The sequence below is a fragment of the Cynara cardunculus genome (assembly GCF_001531365.2).
Source record: "Cynara cardunculus var. scolymus isolate 2C chromosome LG 1, CcrdV1, whole genome shotgun sequence".
Classification (NCBI taxonomy): Eukaryota; Viridiplantae; Streptophyta; class Magnoliopsida; order Asterales; family Asteraceae; genus Cynara; species Cynara cardunculus.
The window spans coordinates 10,615,887-10,639,064 of NC_037528.1; the positions used below are offsets into that span (position 1 = coordinate 10,615,887).

General features: G+C 31.9%; 2 protein-coding genes and 1 pseudogene across 3 annotated transcripts; 2 read left to right on the forward strand and 1 right to left on the reverse strand.

Annotated features, from left to right (window-relative positions):
- The first annotated feature begins 2,985 nt into the window (after nucleotides 1–2,985).
- On the forward strand, nucleotides 2,986–5,062 carry LOC112519785 (protein NUCLEAR FUSION DEFECTIVE 4-like). The gene has a single exon (XM_025128046.1). The coding sequence runs from the start codon at nucleotides 2,986–2,988 to the stop codon at nucleotides 4,729–4,731; it is 1,746 nt and encodes a 581-aa protein (XP_024983814.1). The 3' UTR covers nucleotides 4,732–5,062.
- A 3,271-nt stretch (nucleotides 5,063–8,333) lies between these two features.
- On the forward strand, nucleotides 8,334–16,515 carry LOC112502444 (probable glucuronoxylan glucuronosyltransferase F8H). Of its 2 annotated transcripts, XM_025106353.1 has the most exons (4): nucleotides 8,334–8,363; nucleotides 15,059–15,628; nucleotides 15,730–15,980; nucleotides 16,080–16,515. In XM_025106353.1, exons 1-4 carry the CDS (start codon nucleotides 8,334–8,336, stop codon nucleotides 16,513–16,515), a joined length of 1,287 nt encoding a protein of 428 aa, XP_024962121.1. The 2 variants fall into 2 exon arrangements, with proteins under 2 accessions (XP_024962121.1, XP_024962127.1); XM_025106359.1 differs by lacking the exon at nucleotides 8,334–8,363 and having other exon boundaries at nucleotides 15,032–15,628.
- A 2,841-nt stretch (nucleotides 16,516–19,356) lies between these two features.
- On the reverse strand, nucleotides 19,357–20,523 carry LOC112529790 (annotated as a pseudogene).
- Between the last annotated feature and the right edge of the window lie 2,655 nt (nucleotides 20,524–23,178).

A 23,178-nucleotide genomic window follows, 5' to 3' on the forward strand; every position in this document is an offset into this window, starting at 1 on the left:
TAATTTATTTTTGGTTTAATAATATAACATTTTATAAAGATAATAATTAAGTATTCTGTTAGAACTAAATGATTATCCTAATTATATTTTAGATTTTTTATATTTAAAATAAGATGTTTATTTTGTCTTTGATTGTGTTTATTTGCAGTTAGTTACACGAATTCAGATATGGGATGAAATCGTATAGGGATGAACGGGTTTAAGAGTTTTAGCCAAATGCTTTATAAGATAGTATAGATAAATGACTATTATTAAAAATATTAATTTTGGTAATCATATTAATTTTCAAAAAAACATTAAATTTGTGGATAATATGAAAAGATAAAGTAGTTTTTTCTTGTAAATATCTCTTTTCTTTCTGGCGAACTTTACTATAACGAATACCATATGAACGCAAGATATACTGTGATAGATAAAAAATCTATACCATTTAAAAAATACATAAAAACGATATATTGTGATACCCAATATATATATATATATATATATATATAATATGCACAATGTGATATCCCAAGATGCAGAGTGTTAAAAAAAAAAGATATAGCCAAAAACAGACTATGATAAACTTTGCATCACATTATGCAAAATAGTGTATCACTATAGGGTTGGCAGCAAGAAATAGACCTTGATACATCCCGATGTCCTTCGCAAAACCCATAAATACACCTTGATCCATCTAAATCTAAATTAAAAAATTAAGAAAAAATAACTCTTGTTCAAGATTAACAACCGATCAAGGAAAAAAAACACCCAATAACAAATGAAATCGATCGCTTCACAGCCTCGATTGATACCAGAGACCTGTTTCACCGCAGATATTTTCGTCTTTGGCCGGATTTACTGCAAACCCTTTATCGTCGGCTATATTTGACTCGTTGTTAGCTCGATCTGACCTCCGTGGTCACAAGGGATTTTTATTCCTCATTGAATTTGAATCTGAGACCTTCAAATACTTTTGACCTTTAGAGCCAAACTCAAATCAATCAAACACCACCCTTATAGTTGATTTTCTTGGTCCTAGTGGTAGATGGGTATGGTTATGATTCTAGGAGATGAGATAGAAAGTGGTTCGAGTCATCATTTTAGGTATAAGTTGTCAAAGAATTAAATTATCATTATAACCTTTCATGTTTAATTATTAAATAAAATCAATAGAATTAAATAGTTAATTTATACTGAATATCAAAGTTATTATAAATTATTGAGTTCTTATTTGATTAATTGTTATAGATCATTAAAAAAACAATTTCTTCCTCACTTGATTAATTATAAAGTGGTCATAAATAACGCTTGATTATATGCGTGAGTTTCTTTTTTTTTCTTTTTCTAGAATGATTTATTAATCTTTCACGATACAAAAATGAATATACTATGTTTTTCGTGCATGTTGTTTGTTAAATGTGATTTTTATCTTTATGGTTTAGAAATCGAGGTTTGATTCTTATCGTATGTAATTCATTTTATTTTAATTCTCATGATTTACAATTTAGTGTTGTTTTTGGTCCTTGTGGTTTACAATTATTTATTCTTTTAGCCCTCATACTTAAATGGATGAATTAATTCAAAGACGAAAATAACAATAAATTACAAACAATTATCTGTAAAAGGAAATGCCGGTTCGAATTATAGCGAAGCCCATAGAATTGGGCCGGCCGCCTGGAATCAAAAGACTTTTGAACCCGTTGAAGATCCTTGTGGCTCCGGATTCCTCCAATCCAGCCGATTCCGAATCGACCAATTCCAGGATCTTTTGCAGCGAAGGCCTGCCATCGAATTCTTCAAACCTGGGGCATGTCAATCCTGAATGAAACTAAACATCATTGATCCTACTATCAATCAATCCGTCATACAAAGGCCTAACTCCGGCAATAAAGATCACATCCGACAATAAAGATCACACTTTCTAAACCACAGGGATGAAAATTGTAATTTACTCTATAAATAAATTGAAAATTATGTTTTACTGATAAATTTTGAACCATTCTTGCCATACTAAATCGCAAACCCCAAATGTAGATATCATTTTGATCGCTTAGTCAGGTCATCCATAAAACAAAGCTTACTCCAATACTATATTTTCGATCTGGAAATTGAAATGTTATCAGCTTTATTGAATTGCTGAGACATACCTATGTTATCATCTATATAAACTTTAAGTTATTTTCTTCTTTTTATTCTTGTTGACAACGATTTAAACTTAGAATTGCAATGGACCAATTTGATCATAAACCTTAACTTTACGTTATGGTATATCAAAATTTGCTGCTATTTACCATTCCATTCAAGAAGATGTGATGATGTAATCAAATGGCCTTTGACTTAGCGGTTTATGAGTCATTGGTCTCTTAGTAGGTCAAAAATTCAAATCTCATCAAATGTATAAAAGGTATGTGAGTTTATTTGTTCTATTTTACTGTATATAAATAATGTATGCTTAAAAAAGAAAAGATGTGATTGTAAATTAAAACTTTATCTTGATGACCTTAATAGCTTGAGAATAATATTTTTATAAAAACAAATCATAATTTTGGTTCAGGGGATTTGTTAATAATACTTTTCGTTTCTATGGTTTTAAATTTACAATTTTTGTCCTTACGGTATGAAAGTTAAGGCTTTTGTTTTTATAGTTTGCAATTTATTGCTAATTTTATCTCTTTAATTTCTATCTTTTAAAATAAGAGACTTAAACAATAAATAGTTATAAATCATAGATACCAAACAATAATAAATCATAAATCATAAGAACAAAAATAACAATAAATTATAAATAACAGAAATAGAAAACGGAATTTCTAAATAATATGGACGAAAATAATTTCTAATAACCAGATGGACCAAAAACGTAATTTTTTTAGAGATAATATATAAAATATTTTATAATAATATAATAAGACCGTTTAGAATATCTTTATATCAACATTTATCCGTGACCTTTCTCGCACAAGCCCATCTAACTCCACTACTCCCTGAAACAGAGGAACCATGGGGGAAGCACCCTCAACTACCAACGCCGGCAATGGTGCTGCTCTACCCTTTGCCGTCCACGTCATCCGGGGACGGTGGTTCTCGCTTTTCGCTTCTTTCCTTGTCATGACCGGAGCCGGAGCCACTTACCTCTTCGGCGTCTACTCCAAAGACATCAAATCCGCCCTTGGCTACGACCAGACCACGCTCAACCTCCTCGGCTTCTTCAAGGACCTTGGTGCCAATGTCGGTGTTTTCTCCGGTCTTGTTGCTGAGGTTACTCCGACATGGTTCGTCCTCTTGCTCGGCTCCGTCTTGAATTTCGGTGGTTACTTCATGATCTGGATGGCCGTCACCAACCGAATCTCGAAACCTAAAATTTGGCAGATGTGTCTCTACATTTGCATCGGAGCGAATTCACAGAATTTCGCCAACACCGGAGCACTGGTGACGTCGGTCTCTAATTTTCCTGAAAGCAGGGGAGCTGTGCTTGGATTATTGAAAGGTTTCACCGGATTAAGTGGAGCCATCATGACTCAAATCTACTTAGCTGTTTACGGCAACGATTCAAAATCGTTGATCTTACTAATCGCGTGGCTTCCGGCCGCGATTTCGGTGGTGTTTGTGTACACGATCCGGAAGATGGACCTGGTGAGACAACCAAATGAGCTTCGGATCTTCTACCATTTCTTATACGTCTCGATTTTTCTGGCCTTGTTCATCATGGGGATGACGATTGCTCAGAATCTAGTGACGTTTTCACAAAGGGCTTTTGCTGGAAGTGCTTCTGTGGTAATTTTCGTACTCTTCGTTCCTCTTTTTATAGCAATTAAACAGGAATTAATCCTCTGGAAGCAAAACAAACAACCACCAATCATTGTTCCTGAGGTTAAAATTGAGAATATGAATCATGAAGATGAATCTCCGAACCCTTCATCATTGGAAACAGAATCTCCAAAAGCACAATCAAAAGCGAAAACATCTTGTTTTGCAAATGTGTTCTTGAATAAGCCTGAAAGAGGAGAAGATTACAACATCTTACAAGCACTTTTAAGCACAGATATGTTGATTCTCTTTGTTGCAACTTTTTGTGGGCTTGGAACAAGCTTGACTGCAGTTGACAATTTGGGTCAAATTGGTGAATCTTTGGGTTACCCTCTAAAGACCGTGAAATCATTTGTTTCACTTCTAAGCATCTGGAACTACTTTGGACGGATCTTCGCCGGATTCGTGTCCGAAATCTTGCTGGTGAAGTACAAATTCCCAAGGCCACTAATGTTCACACTTGTACTTTTCCTCTCGTGTGTCGGCCTCCTTTTGATCGCGTTTCCGATACCCGGATCCGTCTACGTGGCCTCCATCATCATTGGATTCTCATTTGGGGCACAGCTGCCGTTGATCTTTGCGATCATCTCAGAGCTTTTCGGGTTGAAATACTACTCAACATTGTTCAATTGTGGACAATTGGGAAGCCCATTGGGGTCTTACATCTTAAACGTAAGGGTTACAGGACCTTTGTACGATCGAGAAGCATTGAAGGAGCTTGCAAAGAAAGGGTTAGATAGGACAGCAGTGAAGGAGTTGGTATGCATGGGGAGCCATTGTTATAGGCTTTCTTTCATCATTTTGGCCTGCGTTTGTTGCTTTGGTGCTTTTGCTTCATTACTGTTGGTGATTAGAACTAGAGAGTTTTACAATGGGGATATCTATAAGAAGTTTAGAGACCAAGCTCAAGTGACTCGAACTCGATCCGAACCCCAGTAACCAAAAACCCATCTCATACTCGCAAGAAAACATCATGTTTTTGCTTTAATTTGGTCTAGAAAGAAATGATGGCAATTCTAGAAAGAAAGAAAAGAAGAAAGAGAGATAAGGGTGAAGAAAATGGGATTAAGCTATTTGGTTGGAAAGCTTAATCCGTGAAGCACCTACCAGATGGCATTGTTGCACTAGGGTCGGTTGTGCAAGCATGCGTTGATGGTGGGTGAGGGTGGCTTTATTTGGGTCAACCATCCATCAAGTCTTTTTCTTATTTTTTTTATTTTTATTTCCGACATGTCGTTTTTTTAGGAATGTGTTGTATTATTGTATATATACAAATATATTTTTATATATAAGTAACGCCAAAACACTTTTTCTTGTCATAGTTACAAATGCTTGACCTGGTTTCTATTCACTCGTGTGTGTGTGTATATATATATATATATATATTAGAAGGGTACTCGTGCAATCTAACGAGATACATCTTGATTTTAATGTTTCGTTTTATTTTGTTCCCTGTTGATGTTATAATACTGTTTTATGTGTTTTTGAAAAAAAACGATAATGTTTTTATTTTTTAATAAAATATATATTTAAAGATATCTTAATTTTTTTTAAAACATATCGATATTAATATTAAATTAATTATTTAAAAGTTCTTATGTTATTGTGTAATTTCTTTAATTCAATTTTTTTTATTATAATTTAATTTAGGTTTAATAAAAAAACAATTTATTTTTGATTTAATAATATAATTTTTTATAAATATAATAATTAAGTATTCTGTTAGAAGATAATGATTATCCTGATTATATTTTAGATTTTTTATATTTAAAATGAAATGTTTATCTAGTATTTGATTATATTTATCTGTAGTTAGTTACACGAATTCAAATATAGAGCTTTAATAAGTTATACTTATGCATTATTTACTTGTAATCTTGAATTTTAAGTAATATGCATCAATAAACGGTATTTCATGTATAAAAAATGGTTTTTAAGAGTTTTTGTTAAATGTTTTATAATTAATATATATATATATATATATATATATATATATATATATATATATATATATATATAAAATTTGATGTTTAAGTGTTGAGTGTGTAAAAAGATTTGTAACCAGTACAACTAATCAGATAAGGGTTCATTATTTGAAAAGCGGGTTTGGACAATAAAACAATAATTCTAAAAAAAGGTTGGATCTTTACTAGCATGTGAAGATTAGTGACCGGATACGGGATATACAAAACACGTCCCATTCTAAGACTATCATGTGAGTCCAAATATAGTAGTCTAGTCATTAAGGACTTGTTAAGTGGTGTTGTGTGGCACAAAAAACATGTACGCAAAGTTTGTTTCGGCTTGAAAATAGTAACATCAAAAGCACCTGATGAATGTGAATCGCGTTCGGAGTAATTCCCATTTAGCACCCATAAGCATTTTTACAACGAGAGGAACATGTTGAACCCCATTAAAAGTTTGTTCCTTCGATACCATAAACGAATGAACAATTTTTTTATCACAAATCTTTTTTGTGCAAATAAATCATCGTTATTGTAAAAGTTAAAAAGAAGGAATACTACACTTATCATGATGGTAGGTATTTACGAACTTCGTATTTTTACCAAATCATGTGTAACAAAATTATTAGACTTTATAAAAGTTGGGTTTTTTTAGATTGAGTTGATGTTTTGTTTTCGATTATATGAAAGCATGTCAAACTCGCCAACCCTTTTTTGATGGATACAATTTGTTAGGATTCGAAAAGTTATGCGTCTCATCAGAACCTAACTTCCTAAAAGTATATGGATAACTGATGGTGTTTCTTAAAGATAACGTACAAGCTGTTTTGTTGTAAACGAATTACCGTATTTAACAAAACAACGAATTATATTAAAGTAAGCGACCACTGAAATTACAATTGCAACGATTAAATTAAATAATTTCTTAGTATATAAACGTTGTGTTTTATATTGTCGTATAGATGAGAAAGTGAAAGGTAGGTGGGTTTGTAACAGAGACAGGTGTAGAAATTCTTTCAAGTGATGGTACTGTTTGAGTATAAGAAACAAATATAAGAATATATTTTTTTTTTCAAAATCACCATTAATCTATTGGTTAGTTTGTTTATTTTTTATATGTAAGGAATTGTGTTTAAATATTTTACTGCAAATTTTTTTTCCAAAAACATAATAAATATGAAAATAAAAGCTAAAAACTAAGAAAATGACACTAACGTGATCCAAGCTCGGGTCTAGGGTGGAAGAAAAGCCTTGCAATAATCACATCTATCAATGGAAACTTGTGACCTTTTTATAATTTCAAAATATGTACAGTGACATACACGGTGACACTTTTAACGATCTTATAATTTTTTACACTACGAGAGAGGAACGACACGGTGGTATGTCCGTGGTTTGTAAACATCACATTCCTCTAATGTTTTAATTAGATTTAAGGAAGCTAGAAAATGATTTTTCATTTTTCTTATTTGGTACCTATGCGCGGTCATACAGTTGTGCCGATATATTATCTTGGATGGCGTCAGGCCTGTTTCTGACATTTTTTAGGTCCTGGACGAGATGTAAAAAGGGGTCCTCGATAAATACGATATTTTTTCAATATATTGTTTTTATCATCATACATAACATTGAATTCATATAAAACCATTTTTCCGAGTATTCCTGGACGCAAAATCAATCAATACTCATTTCTAAAATTAATATTATCTACTAGAACATTTTTATGTAGTATCAGTAATTTGTTTCATCATAACAAAACATCCTATGATATATTTTTGGTACATAGAATGATATCATTTGGAATCACAAAGTCGATTCTTCTTATTTCCGAGTGACATTATGTAAATCAACGTAAATAGGTTGTTTTCCATGTCATCTCATGTTAATGTTTTTTAACATCATTTTAAACTTTTATATTATGTTTTTGAATTTGGGAAGATTAACACAATTTTAAACTTTTATACTATGTTTTCGAATTTGGGAATATTAACACCATTTAAAACTTTTATATTATGTTTTTGAATTTGGGAAAAGGAAAGAAGAAAAATAAAGTTTTTTTATTTGTGTTTTTAATAGAGAAGAGAGAGGAAGGAAAAATAATAAAAGAAAAACAAATTTTGATATAATTTTTTTTCCTTTCCTTTTCTTTTCCTTTCCCTAAAAAAAATTCGAGAATAAAATATTTTTCTTCCTCATTACTTTCTTCTCTTTCCTACGTAAAAGAAGACTCAAGAATATAAAGTTAGGGTTAAAATAAACTTTTCTAGAATCATCCATTATATAAATTAAAAAACTCATGTTGGTGATAGTTTGAGATCTTATTTCTCTTTTAGGGATAGAGTAGTACATAAGATTTATACACTAAATATTAGATAATAAAAAACAACTATGTAAAAATAATTATAATTTTATTATTCTAAATATAGATATGAGTTGTACCGTCTTATATGATTGGTAACTTTTTCAAAAAATGGGGGGTTTTGTTAGCTAATAACAAAAAAAAATCTATCATATTCTAATATAAAAATAGAATTCATGCGAAATGGAACAATTAAAAGAGTTGGTGGGATATAAATTATGGATAATATATCCAAGTTATCGAAGCAAGTAGTTTTAGACGTCGGTTTAGATTAAAAAAAACTTAGAAAAACATTAAATAATATTATATAATGAACGACAAATTAACATCTTTATGTATTTTTTCTCCAATATATTTAATTCATACATGTTCGGGTTTTTAATAGTTAATATAGTACAAAAATATTTTCTTGTCATGTTAGATACTAATTTTTTATGTGTCTTCTATTTACTAATTTTTTTTGAACTACTATTATATACATTAAAAAAAAATTGGCCCCTAATTTTTATGGGCCCTGGGCGTACGCCCGGCCCGCCCTCCTCCAAGGACGGCCCTGGATGGCGTAGTCACTACAGAAATACACACGCAATCGTGTCGATATATTTTGTTTGACGGTGTGATTACCATGCATATGTGCAATGACGGTTTTGTTGATTATTTGGCACGGATGGAGGAAAATCATGTTCCAACCATCATAATCTTTTGTTTATATATATAAACAAGTGCCTACTTGATATGCAAAGGTCTTGATATTGATTTTAACGTTACTATTTTGTCCTTAAATTCCAAAATCTAATGATGTTCGTAGAAGATTTTAAGAACACCCCATATAATGTACGGTGGGGACTAATATAATTTTGAACATATATAGTGTTCAACGCATTTGCAAATTATGTTTCGTGGTCGTTTTCTATATTTTCTTGTCGACTACAATTTCTAACATACAACACTTCTTAGGGGCCGTTTACCAAACACTTACTTGGACAAGCGCTTACCAAGTTACACTACCTCACCAAATGATATGGTAAAGACTAAGAATCTTACCCGGTAAGAGCAAGACAAGGACCAAGAGTCTTACCCGGTAAGTGAGGGCGATGACTCTTATCATGGTAAGCGCTTATCTGGTAAATTGTTGCATACGATGTCGCTTTAGTAGACTAAAATCTTACACGATAAGTAAATAATAGTGTTAAATTTTACCCGTAAGCACCTATTGGTAAGTGTTTGGTAAACGGCCCCTTAGTCTATAATCAATGTTCGAGTTTTTGGTTTGTGGTAAGAATTACTTGGATAAAGTATTGAATCGTGTATCAGAAATCACTTTTCAAATACAATATTTTGACCCTTAACCTTGGGTTATACGAAATTTGTATTGTGATAATCCAAACTTAAACTCTCGTTCCAAGACAAAAACTCGAGTATTCAACCAGAAGATTCTTGTAATTGTCTGTAGGGATAATTTGCAATGGTTAAGTAGTTACTTGAAAATATAAACAATTATCAAATAACAGTAACGGATAAAATCAACAAAAGTTACTGCAACAAAGTTCAGAATACAACTTGCCTTCTGAATCCAAGTCCCACATTTTGATATGAAATCCATAAGTCTAGCCTTCTACGTAGAAGTTTAGAAGGCTACACACTTTCTAAATAGAAATTCAAAAAGCTACAAGTCTTTTGAATATTACTTGGTGCATACCGTTTGGGACCAGATGTTAGCCTTGCATCGCATTGGCCTATCGATCAATGGGACCACCTCACTCCAAGGGGACTCTACCTCCTAGAACCTCGTGAAAATTGCCCCTTAAACCCATCTTATGTAGTAATCTAAAGGGCCGTTTACCAAACACTTATCCGATAAGCACTTAGCGGTAAAATTCAACATTATCATTTACTTATCGGGTAAGATTTTTGTCAACAAAAAACGGCTTTCTATGCAATAATTTAGTCGGTAAGAGCTGGCCGTATTAAGAGTCATTGCCCTCACTTATTGGGTAAGACTATCGGTTCTTGTCTCGCTCTTACCGGATAAATTTTTTAGTAATTGTCATATTTATCTGATAAAATAATGTAACTTGGTAAGCACCACCCGAATTTGCATTTGATAAACGACCCATAAGGTTCAAAATGATATATACAAACATTTACATTGTATCATAAACTTATCTTAATACTTAATTTTTAAATTTCCAAGTTTTCGATGAGGCTGCTAATGCTATTGTGGAAAAATGGGGATTTGTATGGGCCGTGGTTGGCCCATGTGGCTGGTCCAAGTTTTCAATTTAATTTTAAGTAAATGGATTTAGGAGAATTTATGGCGTTTGTTTTTATTTTAAAATCTTATTTCATTTCAGATTTATAAAAGATGGTGTTGAAATAAGAAATCTGGATTAAATAAAAGTGTTAATTTTTACAAACTGATAAATGTATGAATTGATTTAAATAATCTATTATATTAACATATTCACCATTTAAAAGATTTCAATGCATATAATTAACTACTCGTAAATTTTATCATGCAATAACACAACACATTCAATTATTAGACGTTTGTTTAAATAGTTTTATATATTATTATTTTAAAAATGTAAATACATGTTAATCCTTTTGGATTTGGTGTCATGTTAAAGAGAACAAATTCATGTGACCAACATTGCCACCGAAAGCGATACAAAATGTCCCCCTTGCATAAATAATTATGTATTCGTATACATTTTCTTATATTTAAATTTATTATCGTATATGAATCGAAAAACTTTTGATTATAAAAAAATTACAAAACTTACATCAAGAATTAATATTGTTATCAATGCACAAATAAACATCTTATTTATTAAAATACCAGATTATTTGTTGAGTTGGTGACGCATAGATATCATATGTTCATAGTTGAGCCAATCAGTTAGATATATTTATTTAAATTAAAAAGTTATAAAACTTATATAACAAAAACTATACTGGAAAACCATAAAATTTATAATTACTGCAAATGTTTAAATTTTCAATAAAATTTTCGTCACACCACAATGACTTTTCACAGGACTTTAAAGTAAATGGTTACAAACATCAAGCACTCATTTCAAGTCATTGTGGTTTATCCATCCAATTATCATATTTTTATACGAAAAACTGATATTTGTTGGTTTAGTTAAATTAATCAAATCACTCGTTTAATTCAAAAAAATCAAACAATAGTTTTTTTTATGACAAAAATTATAAATCATTTTTTAACGAAAACAAGAAACTAATGATATTTGGTATATGTTCAAAGAGTACAAGTTAAGGTTGATCAAGTTACTGAGACAATTTTAAAATTATATGATTGTTTTAAGTTTAATTATATATGATTCAATGAATCAAGATTTATACATCTGAGGTATGGATAGAAAAAAGATTATATTTTTGATTTTTTTTAAAAGATTGTGATTTTAGAATATATATATATATATATATATATATTAAAGTACTAGAAAGATACTCGTACAATGCATCGAGATACAATTTTGTTTTATTCCTTTTTTATGTCGATATAATACGATTTTATGTGGTTTTGAGAAAACGATAATGTTTTTATTTTTGAATAAAATATAAATTTAAAAATATTATAAAATTTAAAAAATATATATATCGATATAGTATCAAATTAATCTTTCTAAAAGTTCTTGTGTTTGGTGTAATTTTCTTAATTCAAATTTTTAATTATAATTTAATTTAGGTTTAATAATATAATTTTTATAAAGATAATAATTAAATATTCTCTTAGAATTTAATAATTATCCTAATTATATTTCAGATTTTTTATATTTTAAAACAAGATGTTTATCCTCTATTTGATTATGTTTATCCGCAGTTAGTTATACGAATTCAAACATAGAGCTTTAATAAGTTGTTTTTATACATAATTTACTTGTAATCTTGAATTTTAAGTAATATGCATCAATAAATAGTACGCCATGCATAAAAATTAGTTTTTAAGAGTTTTTGTCAAATGCTTTATAATATAGCATGGATATATAATATTTATATATGATAAATAGACTAAATAGTTATTTTTGATGAAATTTGAACCCTTGACCTTCTACAAGATCAAGAACTCAGACACTCCTTGGCTAATTTTAAAATATTGGATGGAGATAATTGATGATGTTGATTAAAGTTGCATAAAGTTGGATTATGAATGAGTCTTGTACTTGAAGTATGAGCAATCAATGAATGATTATACTAAGAAATGATTCCCCAAAATCATTGAATACAATGGGATGTATGTAATTTTATAAAGGGGAGTAAAGTGGAATATTGGCAAAGATGTGTGGCAATAGCATGAATATGGAAATTGCTTCAATCATCAATCACCTTTTCATTTTCATACACACTTTCTAGTGGGTAGAGTGTCTATTACTTATTAGTCCAACACTTTTTGTCTTTTGACTTTTCACACCCCTCATTTTCTTAGCTAACTTCTTGCGATAATATTTAGTCCAACTAATACCAATAAATCAATGAATATATTTTGAATGATTAGAACGGTACTCGCACAATACAGCGAGATATATTTCAATTTTGATATTCTATTTAATTCGTTGTCTCTGTCGATATTATAATACAATTTTATGTGTTTTTAAGAAACCAATAATGATTTTATTTTTGATTAAAATATAAATTTGAAAATATCATAAAAATTTGAAAAAAAATATATCAATGTTAATATCAAATCAACTATTTAAAAGTTTTCATTTTTTATGTAATTTCTTTAATTTTTTTTATTATAATTTAATTTAAGTTTAATAATGAAATAATTTATTTTTGGTTTAATAATATAACATTTTATAAATGTAATAATTAAGTATTCTGTTAGAACTTAAAGATTATTCTAATTATATTTTAGATTTTTTATATTTAAAATGAGATGTTTATCCTGTATTTGATTATGTTGATATGCAGTTAATTACAATAATTTAGATATTGAGCTTTAATAAGTTGTACCTACGCACAATCTACTTGTAATATTGAGTTTTAAGTAACATGCATTAATAAACAACACTTTATGCATAAAAAATGGTTTTTGAGAGTTTTTGTCAAATGCTTTATAATATAGCATAGATACATATAATAGATTACAAATTATCACACGTTATTTGGTTAACCTCAGTTAATTTCAAAGACTCTGGAGAATAGCTAGAAAAATCCTTGTGGTCATTCGAACCGATGACTTATGTGGAGAATTCCTAAAGGCTCAAGTCATAAGCGTTTTATAATGACTTGTCGTAGAAGTAACTCATTGTCTTGCGAGGAATTGCCACACATGGGTATTATTCTTAGCAAGAATTATTGCAATAGAATAACGATAAGAGGATCTGAAAGACTAAATGACATTAAGATTCCTAAGGTTTAGCCAATGCCTAGGTCAGGACCCAACAACGAGAGACATATTTTCAAAATTATCTTTTTCCGAATTTTAGCAGTTTTCAAAAGAGATTCATGAGATTGCCTGTGATACACAATTTTCAGTATAGTCCTTTTTAAAAATAGGGAATATCTAGTCATTTAATCAAAAGTTTATATTCAACTTAATAAGCTTAATAGGTGGTTAGTTTATTAATTGATTAAGTTATATTAACGTGTTTGATTTTAACTTAATAAGTGGTTAGCTTAATTGATCAAGGTATATTGAGTTAGCTAATCCTATCTTAATACATTCACTTAGAACTTTTTCTAAATTTACCTTGTCCTTCAAGTTTTTCATTAAGAAAAATAAATAGTTCACTAACATATATAAATTAAAAATCAGCTTGTGTGTATCGCAGCTGATCTCGGGAGCCCGAAGAATAGTCAGAAAAATCTCTAGTAGCCTTACATGACTTGAACTGGTGGCCTCTGAGACGAATTTCCAAAGACCCATGTTTTATTATTAGTTAAACTAACCAACAAAGTTATTTAAAAATGACTGAACTGAAATATAATTGTGAAATTATAGATACATAATTTATAACTATTTTATGAAACTGTGTAAAAAAAAATACAAAATACAATAACTCTTCTATGTTAAACATTTCTTTCAATTTGATGATTGATAAATTACTACATATAAAAACTAATTGATAAGTTAAATGAAAAATTTAGAATGACGAAAAATTACATTTTAAAAGATATGATACACACTTCATGTTTAAAATATTAACACAATTAATTAATTGGTAAACCAACGCGATAAGATACTGAAATCCAATAATAAGGGTGGTGTCTGATTGGTTTGAGCTTGACTCTAAAGGTCAAAAGTACCAAGAGGTTCCAGGTTCAAATCCAAGGAGGAATAAAAATTCCCTTGTGGCCATAAAAGTTTAAATGCGGTGACTCCGGACTATCTGTAAAATAACAGGTGATCGTCACGGGATTAGTCGAATCACATAACGAGTTGGAATCGAGGCTAATAAAAAAAACATACTGAAATCCGAATCTTTTTAGTGTTTTTAGACCAAATGATATGCCTGACGACTGCTGGTAGATACCCCTTTCCAGTTTCCATTTTCTTCATTTTCCTTTTTTTCATCCCAACTTTGCCCCTCAATCCAACCTCACCTCCTGCCCATTTGATCACAGAGTACAACCCCTCATTGCATACTTACAATCAAACTCAAAGGACATTTTAGTCAATTCATCCTTTCATTTGAACCAAGAAATATACACCCCCAGACCATCATCACTTGTCCAAAATCTCCCCCACTTGTTCTTGAATTTTCCTCTGTCCGAAATTGACCCAGAAACGATATTATCTTTCTTTTTCGGTTGATTTTGGTTTACAGATCAAGTTTTGGGTTTCTTGATTTCTACTTCTTCAAACCCGTTGTAACCAATTTACTTTTCTACCAGCAATCAACTGTTCTTGCTCTTGATTACTTCAAGATCAGAGATTTCAACAATGGAGGTTTTTGGATCGAATAAGAAGAGGAAGGGATTCTATGTGAGGATGAAGCTGTTACGGAGCAGACACGGAAAGGCAGAAAATTATTTCTTCTTCAGATACTTCAAATGGATTCTCTGGGTTTCTCTCTCGTTTTACTTCTTTGCTACATCCATCGGTAACCACCGTCCGGCGACGCAATTGGGCTCGATCTCCGGTGTCCTCTCCCACGCTGCTGTCCGTCTGCAGCCCAGATCTTTGATGCAGTTGAGAGTGTACGTATACGAACTTCCGTCCAAATACAACAGCGATTGGATCTCAAACGAGCGGTGTGGCAACCATTTATTTGCGTCGGAGGTGGCCATACACAAAGCATTGCTTCACAGCCAAGTACGGACATTTGATCCATCGGTGGCAAACTTCTTTTTCGTTCCCGTTTATGTTTCATGCAACTTTAGCACCGTTAATGGCTTCCCGGATATGGTACATGCACGTGGGCTTCTATCGTCTGCAGTTGAGCTAATCTCATCGGAACTTCCTTTCTGGTACAGGAACAATGGCTCCGACCATATCTTCGTCGCTTCTCACGACTACGGAGCTTGTTTCCATGCCATGGTACAAGGAAAAAGAATAACAAATCTGTCGATGATCTCAATTTGATAGCATGGAATTGATCATGGGTTTTCTGAAAATTTGTTGTTTCTTCAATGAATTAGGAAGGTAGAGCCGTTGCCGAAGGCATACCGGAGTTCATGAAGAATTCGATTGTGTTACAGACGTTCGGTGTTAAGTATCACCACCCATGCCAAGATGCTGAGAATATCGTCATCCCACCCTACGTCTCGCCGGAAAAAGTTCAGTCAATAATGTCAACGTTACCGATCACTAGTCGTCGGGACATTTTCGTGTTTTTCCGGGGAAAGATGGAAGTCCACCCCAAGAATGTCAGCGGTCAATTTTACAGCAAGTAATAATTAATTCTCCTTAATTATCATCAAAATGAACCTCTTCATTTTAATGTCAAAAATTCCCCTAGCAATTAATTATCTTAAAAATAACATGGCAGGCGCGTGAGGACCCAGATATTGCGGAAATATGGGAATGACCGGAGGTTTTACCTGAGGAGGAGACGGTTCTCCGGATATATGTCGGAAATCGTACGGTCGGTGTTTTGCTTGTGTCCACTCGGGTGGGCTCCGTGGAGTCCCAGACTCGTGGAATCAGTGGCATTGGGTTGCGTCCCGGTGATTATTGCGGATGGAATCCGGTTACCCTTCGGAGACGCAGTGCCCTGGTCGGAGATATCTCTCACAGTGGCGGAAAAGGACGTCGGGAAACTGGGCCGGATACTTGATCACGTGGCAGCCACGAACCTCTCGGCCATCCAGCGAAACCTGAGGGACCCGAAGGTGCAGCGGGCCCTACTATTTAATGATGACGTGGAAGAAGGTGATGCCACGTGGCAGATCTTAATTGCTTTATCTGAGAAACTGGCTAGATAGGATCAAAAGTCTAGGTTCTCCCACAAATCATAGATTCACACGTGGAAATGTGGTGGGAGCTTTCGAACTTAGGTAATAGGTACTACTTACTAGGCCCCCACTTTACGCCAATCTGTCACAAAAGACACCATTATTGTTGTACTTGATTTTTAAGAGGTGGGAAGTATAAGGGGTTAATATGTAAAACATGTAAATTACAAGGGTGAAATGGAGAAGAAATTGTATTTTAGGGGGTGGTAGTTTGATGAGTTTGGCACGTGAAATCTGTTATGGCAGAAGCAGTCACGGGTTGAAGTTTGTGGGGAATTTTGGGTTAGTCGGATAACTTTTGTCATTGTCTCCAAATATTTGGAATTATTTTGGAGGCTACATGTTCAAATCCAATTAATAATAAAAATCCATTTGTGACTACGGAGGTTTAAATACAGTGACTTCGGGTTATCTGCAAAGAAAGTGACCGTTCTAAGATTAATCGGCTCGCATAGCGGGTTGTATATCCAGGTTAATAATATATATATATATATATATATATATTTGAAATTATTGTGGGTTAATAACTAATCTAGTCGAAGTCATGTTAGGTGGCCTAACATGTTCTATTGTAATGCATTTTAGTCTAAAAAATATGAAATCATCGAAATAGTCACGCAAAGCATAAAGCTATTTTTGTTAATTGGATCTTGTGGCCTCCACTATAAATGCCCAAGCATTTCGTCTTTCACGCTCATTTTTCACCCTTACCAAACCAACGAACAAATTCTCTTGACGTAGATGCAAGAAGACTATGACATTTGAACTTTTCAATAACAGATCATGAAACCGTTCATACATGGCTAACTCACAAAATCCTGTACAGTTAGCAAATCCGTTTTGTGGTTCTTGTGCCTATTTTGGTGATTTTGTATCTTTGAGGCTAAAATGTTATAGGGATTAGTTTAATGTGGGTAGACTAGTGATAATTATAAAATTAAATCCGAGGTTTATTAGAGCATTTTTTTTAAGACGATGACGAATAAGAATATTTTTTTGACATAAAAAACAGTATTGTGTTTTAATTTAAGAAAATCACGTAGTTCTTAAAAAAAACTTTGATGACAAAAAGTTCTATAATTTTGAGAATCGTACTTTGTAGCTTTTATAATACATGGTTCATTATATTTCTAAAAATAAAAATAATTAATATAACGATTTTTTTCGATCAAAAGATTACAAATAAAAGTTATTCGTTTGAAATATGAAACCAGATGTAATAATTAAAAATTATGCTTTCCTGGAATCGTCTGGTTGGAAAGAATTTAACATGGTACTATTTGATTTGTGGGTTTTTCAATTATTTTATTTATTATGCACTTTCAGATTTTATAAGGATTTGTCTACCAAATACTTATTGAAGTAAGCATTTATCAAGTTATATTATCTTATCGGATGAATATGGTAAGGACAAAAAATCTTATCCTGTAAGAACTAAAAACGAGACAAAGACTGATAGTCTTACCCGGTAAGTGAGGGCAATGACTCTTACCGGGTAAATTGATGCATAAAAAACCGTTTTTGTTAACTAAAATCTTATCCGATAAGTAAATAATGGTATTGAATTTTACTGATAATGTGCTTACCGGGTAAATGTTTGGTAAACGGCCCCTAAAACGTCTCAAATCTTACATTGCAATGAAAGTAGTATTATAATGAAAACAATATCATACACTATTGTTCTTGGATGTATAGATCGGTTGACAAATGTGTAGAATGAATTTGCACAGATACACAACATATTCAAGTTTAAATCATGCGTGAGATAGGCTTAAAGTACTTTGTTAACCTCAATCGTTTAGTCAATTCTAAAATGTCACCCACATGTGATTCTTAGGTGTCTAGTTTCATAAGAAACCGTTCAGAATTGTCAGTAATCAATCTTTTGCATAAAAATTATAAATTATTTGATATAAATTGATATCAATGTTATTACGTTATTAAACAACAGAGTAATTCGTTCATATGTGCTTATGGTTCAACTTTCACACATCTCAATTCTATTGTAATATTATTCCCTTCAGATATTACTAATATGGAATTCCGGATCATATCATTTTTGTTTGCAGACCACTACATGCTGGTACTATACTATGGTAGTAGACATGGCAATTTTGGAACAACTCGGGTCCGGGACTGGTATAGACCGGTTATAGAACTGCGGTTTAAACTGGTTCTGGTTTTGGGAGGATTCGAGGGACCAGCGCGGTCTGACATGAAAATTTCAAAAATATAGCGGTTAACTCTGTTTTTTTAGTTTTTTGACCCTTTTTTTTTTTTTTTGTCATTTTGGCCCCTAAACACCATATATAAGTGTTATGGTGTATGTGGTAAGATACCAACTTATCAAACGCAAAAAAACGTTCACAATTCTTGCTACATTTTGTGATTTCGGCTCGTATTCGTTTCTCGTAAAAAATGTTCACATTTCCACTTTTCAATTCTCATTTCTTTCCCTCTTTATCTTCCAAAATGCCTAGTAAACAACATGATGCATCAAAGGAACGAGTTGCGAAAGTTTTCAATGAGGATGGACGAAAGTTCGAGATTTGGAATGCATACAACATGGTGATCCTCATGAACAGGAAAAAGATGTGCAATGCAAAATATTGTCAAGCTCTCTCAGGAATAAAAATTCCCTTCATGGTTATGAAGGTTCAAATGCGGTGACTCAAGGCTACATGTAAAGTGGTCTTGTTGGGATCAGTCGACTTGTATAGCGGGTTGGATATCGAGGTTAATAAAAAAAAGACTCAAATGCATTACAATTCTAATACGTGCATCTAAATTAAGCTTCAAAATAAACATCGCGTTCTTTAATTTCGATGAAGTACATATGGGTGGTGAGTAAATACGATAGAAGAACGACTAATTTAACGCTAAAATAAGTACGGAATTAAAGCCTTGATGTCCTTGCAAAACTCCTCTTCGAACTTGGAAGCATACCACTTTCGTGTAGCATGGCTCCGCCCCATCAACAGGAACGTTGTGCCCACAACGAAACAAAACGCAAATGTTGTTTGAGAAATGAAAGAGACTCCAATGAACTCTATAATCTCAAACAAATAGTGTGGGCATATAACCAAACCAAATAAGCCTCCTTTCGGGATTTTATACTCTCGCTCGCCCTTCTTTCTCAGATTCGAAAGAATGTAATGATGATAAAAGTTTCCGGTTATTCCAATCAAGAACATACCCAGTCCAACGTATTTGAGATCGATAGAAGGTTTAGGAGATTCTTGAGATATATATTGGGCGTAAATCATTGTTGCGGTTGACACTGCATAGCTTAAACCGATGGTTATTGCAGCGTCAAGCATCATGAAACCGCTAAATTTGTGAACAAACAGAACCTGCAAATTAACCTATAATGTTATAAAACTCAAGGTTTATAATACCAAACAGTTTTATGTACGTTCTATTTAGAAATGCAACAATAAATTGATAGGCCCATTTTGGGAGTTGCAAGAAGTTTTTAATCACAGTTTTAAAATAAAATGTCCTATTAGCTTTTTTATACGACAAATTTTAAGAAGTGTGAATGTATCTTTTTTTTTAAACAGTGTATTAGAACATTTAAACATATTTGATGTCCTATAAGATCGATTTTGTTGTAGACTGTTTATAGATTCAAAGTGAAAAAAAAGAGCATTTACCTCAAGGATCCTCTTGAAGAAATGTATGGTAAGAACATAGACAACCATAACGAATCGAAGATCTTGATGGTTGAAAATGACGAAAGAGGCAAGACCCATGAGAAACGATGGTGTGTAGAATAGAAGCATCCCGTTTCTACTGAGCAACTTATGCTAGTTTTCATCGTTGAGTTTCTTAGCAGCGTCGAAAAACTTAGCATACTGCTTGTTTTTGCCATTCATTTCCATGTATCCGGCCGTAATGAGAGAGAATAAATTCAACGTCGACATTGCTGTGACGAACAAGGACGGTGGCGACGGAAATAGAGAAATCACCATACTTTTTTTTCTTCTGAATTTCGTTTTGTTTGATGGTATTAGATCTTGTGCTTTTCTAACGTTTATAAATGCGATGGTAGAGGACAAGTAGTATTAATTGCTATATAAATTATGTAAGTCTCTGCCAAAGAACTTTTAAGTATAAGCAGGGTCACGTTTGGCACACTTTCTAATGAAGTGTTATTAAAGGAAAACTTTTGGGAAGAAAATAATACTAATAATATGAAAGGGAAAAATAAACCATAATTCGAGGTTTATAAGTAGCTTAGAAATTTCATTTTTTATGTTGTCATACTAAGTAAAAAGTAAAACTTAAAAGTTATGGATTTAACGATTAAAGACTAAGGGTCTATATGTTAGCAATTTAATAAGTTTAACGGAACTAACAGCTTAGTCGCTCAACTATGCATGACTGTTTCGTAGTGGCTTAATAATATATAAAGTGACTTATCTAGTAAGCTTATAGGGGGAGCTTTATATAGAAAGCCAAGTTTTTTTTTTCCAAACATGTCCTTTCCAACCAAAAAAACGCTCCTTACATCTGCGAAAAAACTCTCCCTAATAATTTTTTTTCCAACTTATACAAACAGATTAATTCATACAGACAACTTTATTCATACAAACAAAAACTTTTCCAACTTTTCAACTTTTTCCAATAATGTGCATGCAGTATTTATCACTACTAGGTCTTGGGTCTGTTTTTATAGTTAAAGCTCAATTGTCAAATTCTCAAATTATAAAACCCAAAACTAGTAACAAATGACAACTTCATGTCTCTTTAGGCTTTAATGCCGTGTGCGGCTACACTGGCTGCACGTGGTCAGGGCCAGCCCTGGTCGTAAGTCCAAAATAACAAACTGATCCAATCTAAAACCATGTTGAGTTATTGATAACCTACAAGTAAGGTTTGTAGGAAACTGATGAATCTTGTTGTTTATCTATGTCACATGGGTTATTTCCGTTTTAATAGGATCAATACAATGAATGATGCAATAACTTGTGTTTTTATGGAAAGTTGTAGTTTAAAATTCATTTTTATTTGAGATTTGTAGTTTAAAATTAATTTTTATTAGAGAGTTGTAGTTTAAAAACCTACACGTTATACTAACGAGTAACTGACCATTTTTTAAGCCGGTTATTTCAGTATTTACTTTGTTTGCATGACACGATAGGGTTATCTCCTCTGCATTTTTCACAAGACTAGACGAATCATCTTCCATAAACCGTAATTGAGAAATCCGATTTAACAACATGAAATTTGTCATTCTTCCTCTTCATTATCTCTCACCACAAATTTACAGAGTCTCGTCGTCTCATATATTTTGGTTTGGATTGAAATAAATGTTTTACTTTTTAATAAATAATGTTTACTTTCCCATTCTATCATTAATTATGAGATGAAGAATATTTATCTCTCTATAATTAAAGGGTAAAATTGTTAACTGAAAGTACAATAGTTATACATTTTAAAGTGACCCTTTTTTTAATTATCGACAATATTGATTTTGGGAGGGAGGAAATAGGGGTGAACACGAGTTGGGTTGGACGGTTTACAACATTTTTGCAACCCAACCCCCTTATAGAATTTAGGGGTTGTTTGAGATTGCTTATTTAAAACAACTTATGTTTTTTTTTTGTAAAAGTGTTTATTAATTTATGTCGTATCAAATCAGAGTTAAATAAAATAGGGTTAAAATTGTAAACTATTAATAAACAATTTTTCATAAGTCAGGAAGGATTAATTTATCAAAAACAGCTTATTACCAGTTTGGCACCGGTATAAGCACTTTTTTTTCTTGTCCAAACACCAGAAAACAGCTTATCATCGGTGCCAGACTGAAAGAAGTTAAAAAAACAGCTTTTATAAGCAATCCCAAACACCCCCCTTAAGTTTATAATTTATATGACCAAACTATAAAACATCATATATAAGTGTTACAATAGGTTTATACGACACTTTTTGACGTTTCAAGAACCTTTTTAGAAGACATGACATAACATGACAGAGATCCTTGTCCCATGTTTGGCATGACTTTTATGTGAAACAGACAGGAACACATTGAAACATCCATGTTCCACCCGATCCCATGGAACAAGGTGTAACAAACTTATATTTTACCAACATAACCTCAAAATAAAACTTAATTCTCTTCTAAAATATCAAATGTCTTTTTTTTACATTTTATTCATTCTTTAAATTTTATTTATTATATTTTATGTTTCTTAAACTTTCATTTTACTGCCCTCAAAATATTATTTTTATACGGTTTTTATATTTTTATTAATTTATGTAATCCATTATACATTAGTAATAAAAAATAATGTAGAAAATAGATAAAAATAAAAATTGGAAACAACATAAACTTTTTATCTGGTGTCATTTTAATTGTTTTGACAAAAACTTTCAAATGATATATTTTGTTATAAAAAATAATTATTCTAATATAATTTAATAAATTACATAAATTAATTAAAATAAACAACTTATTAGGGGAAATTGGTCATTTTACTTGTTCTGTTTTGTCCAATTTTATCTTACTAAATGTTGAACAATTGTTCTATCTTGTCATGTCTTATCCATGTTTGGACACAAAACACACCATCATAGAACAATTTGAGAAATGTCTTCTAACTTATCTATTTATAGGACATTTATGTT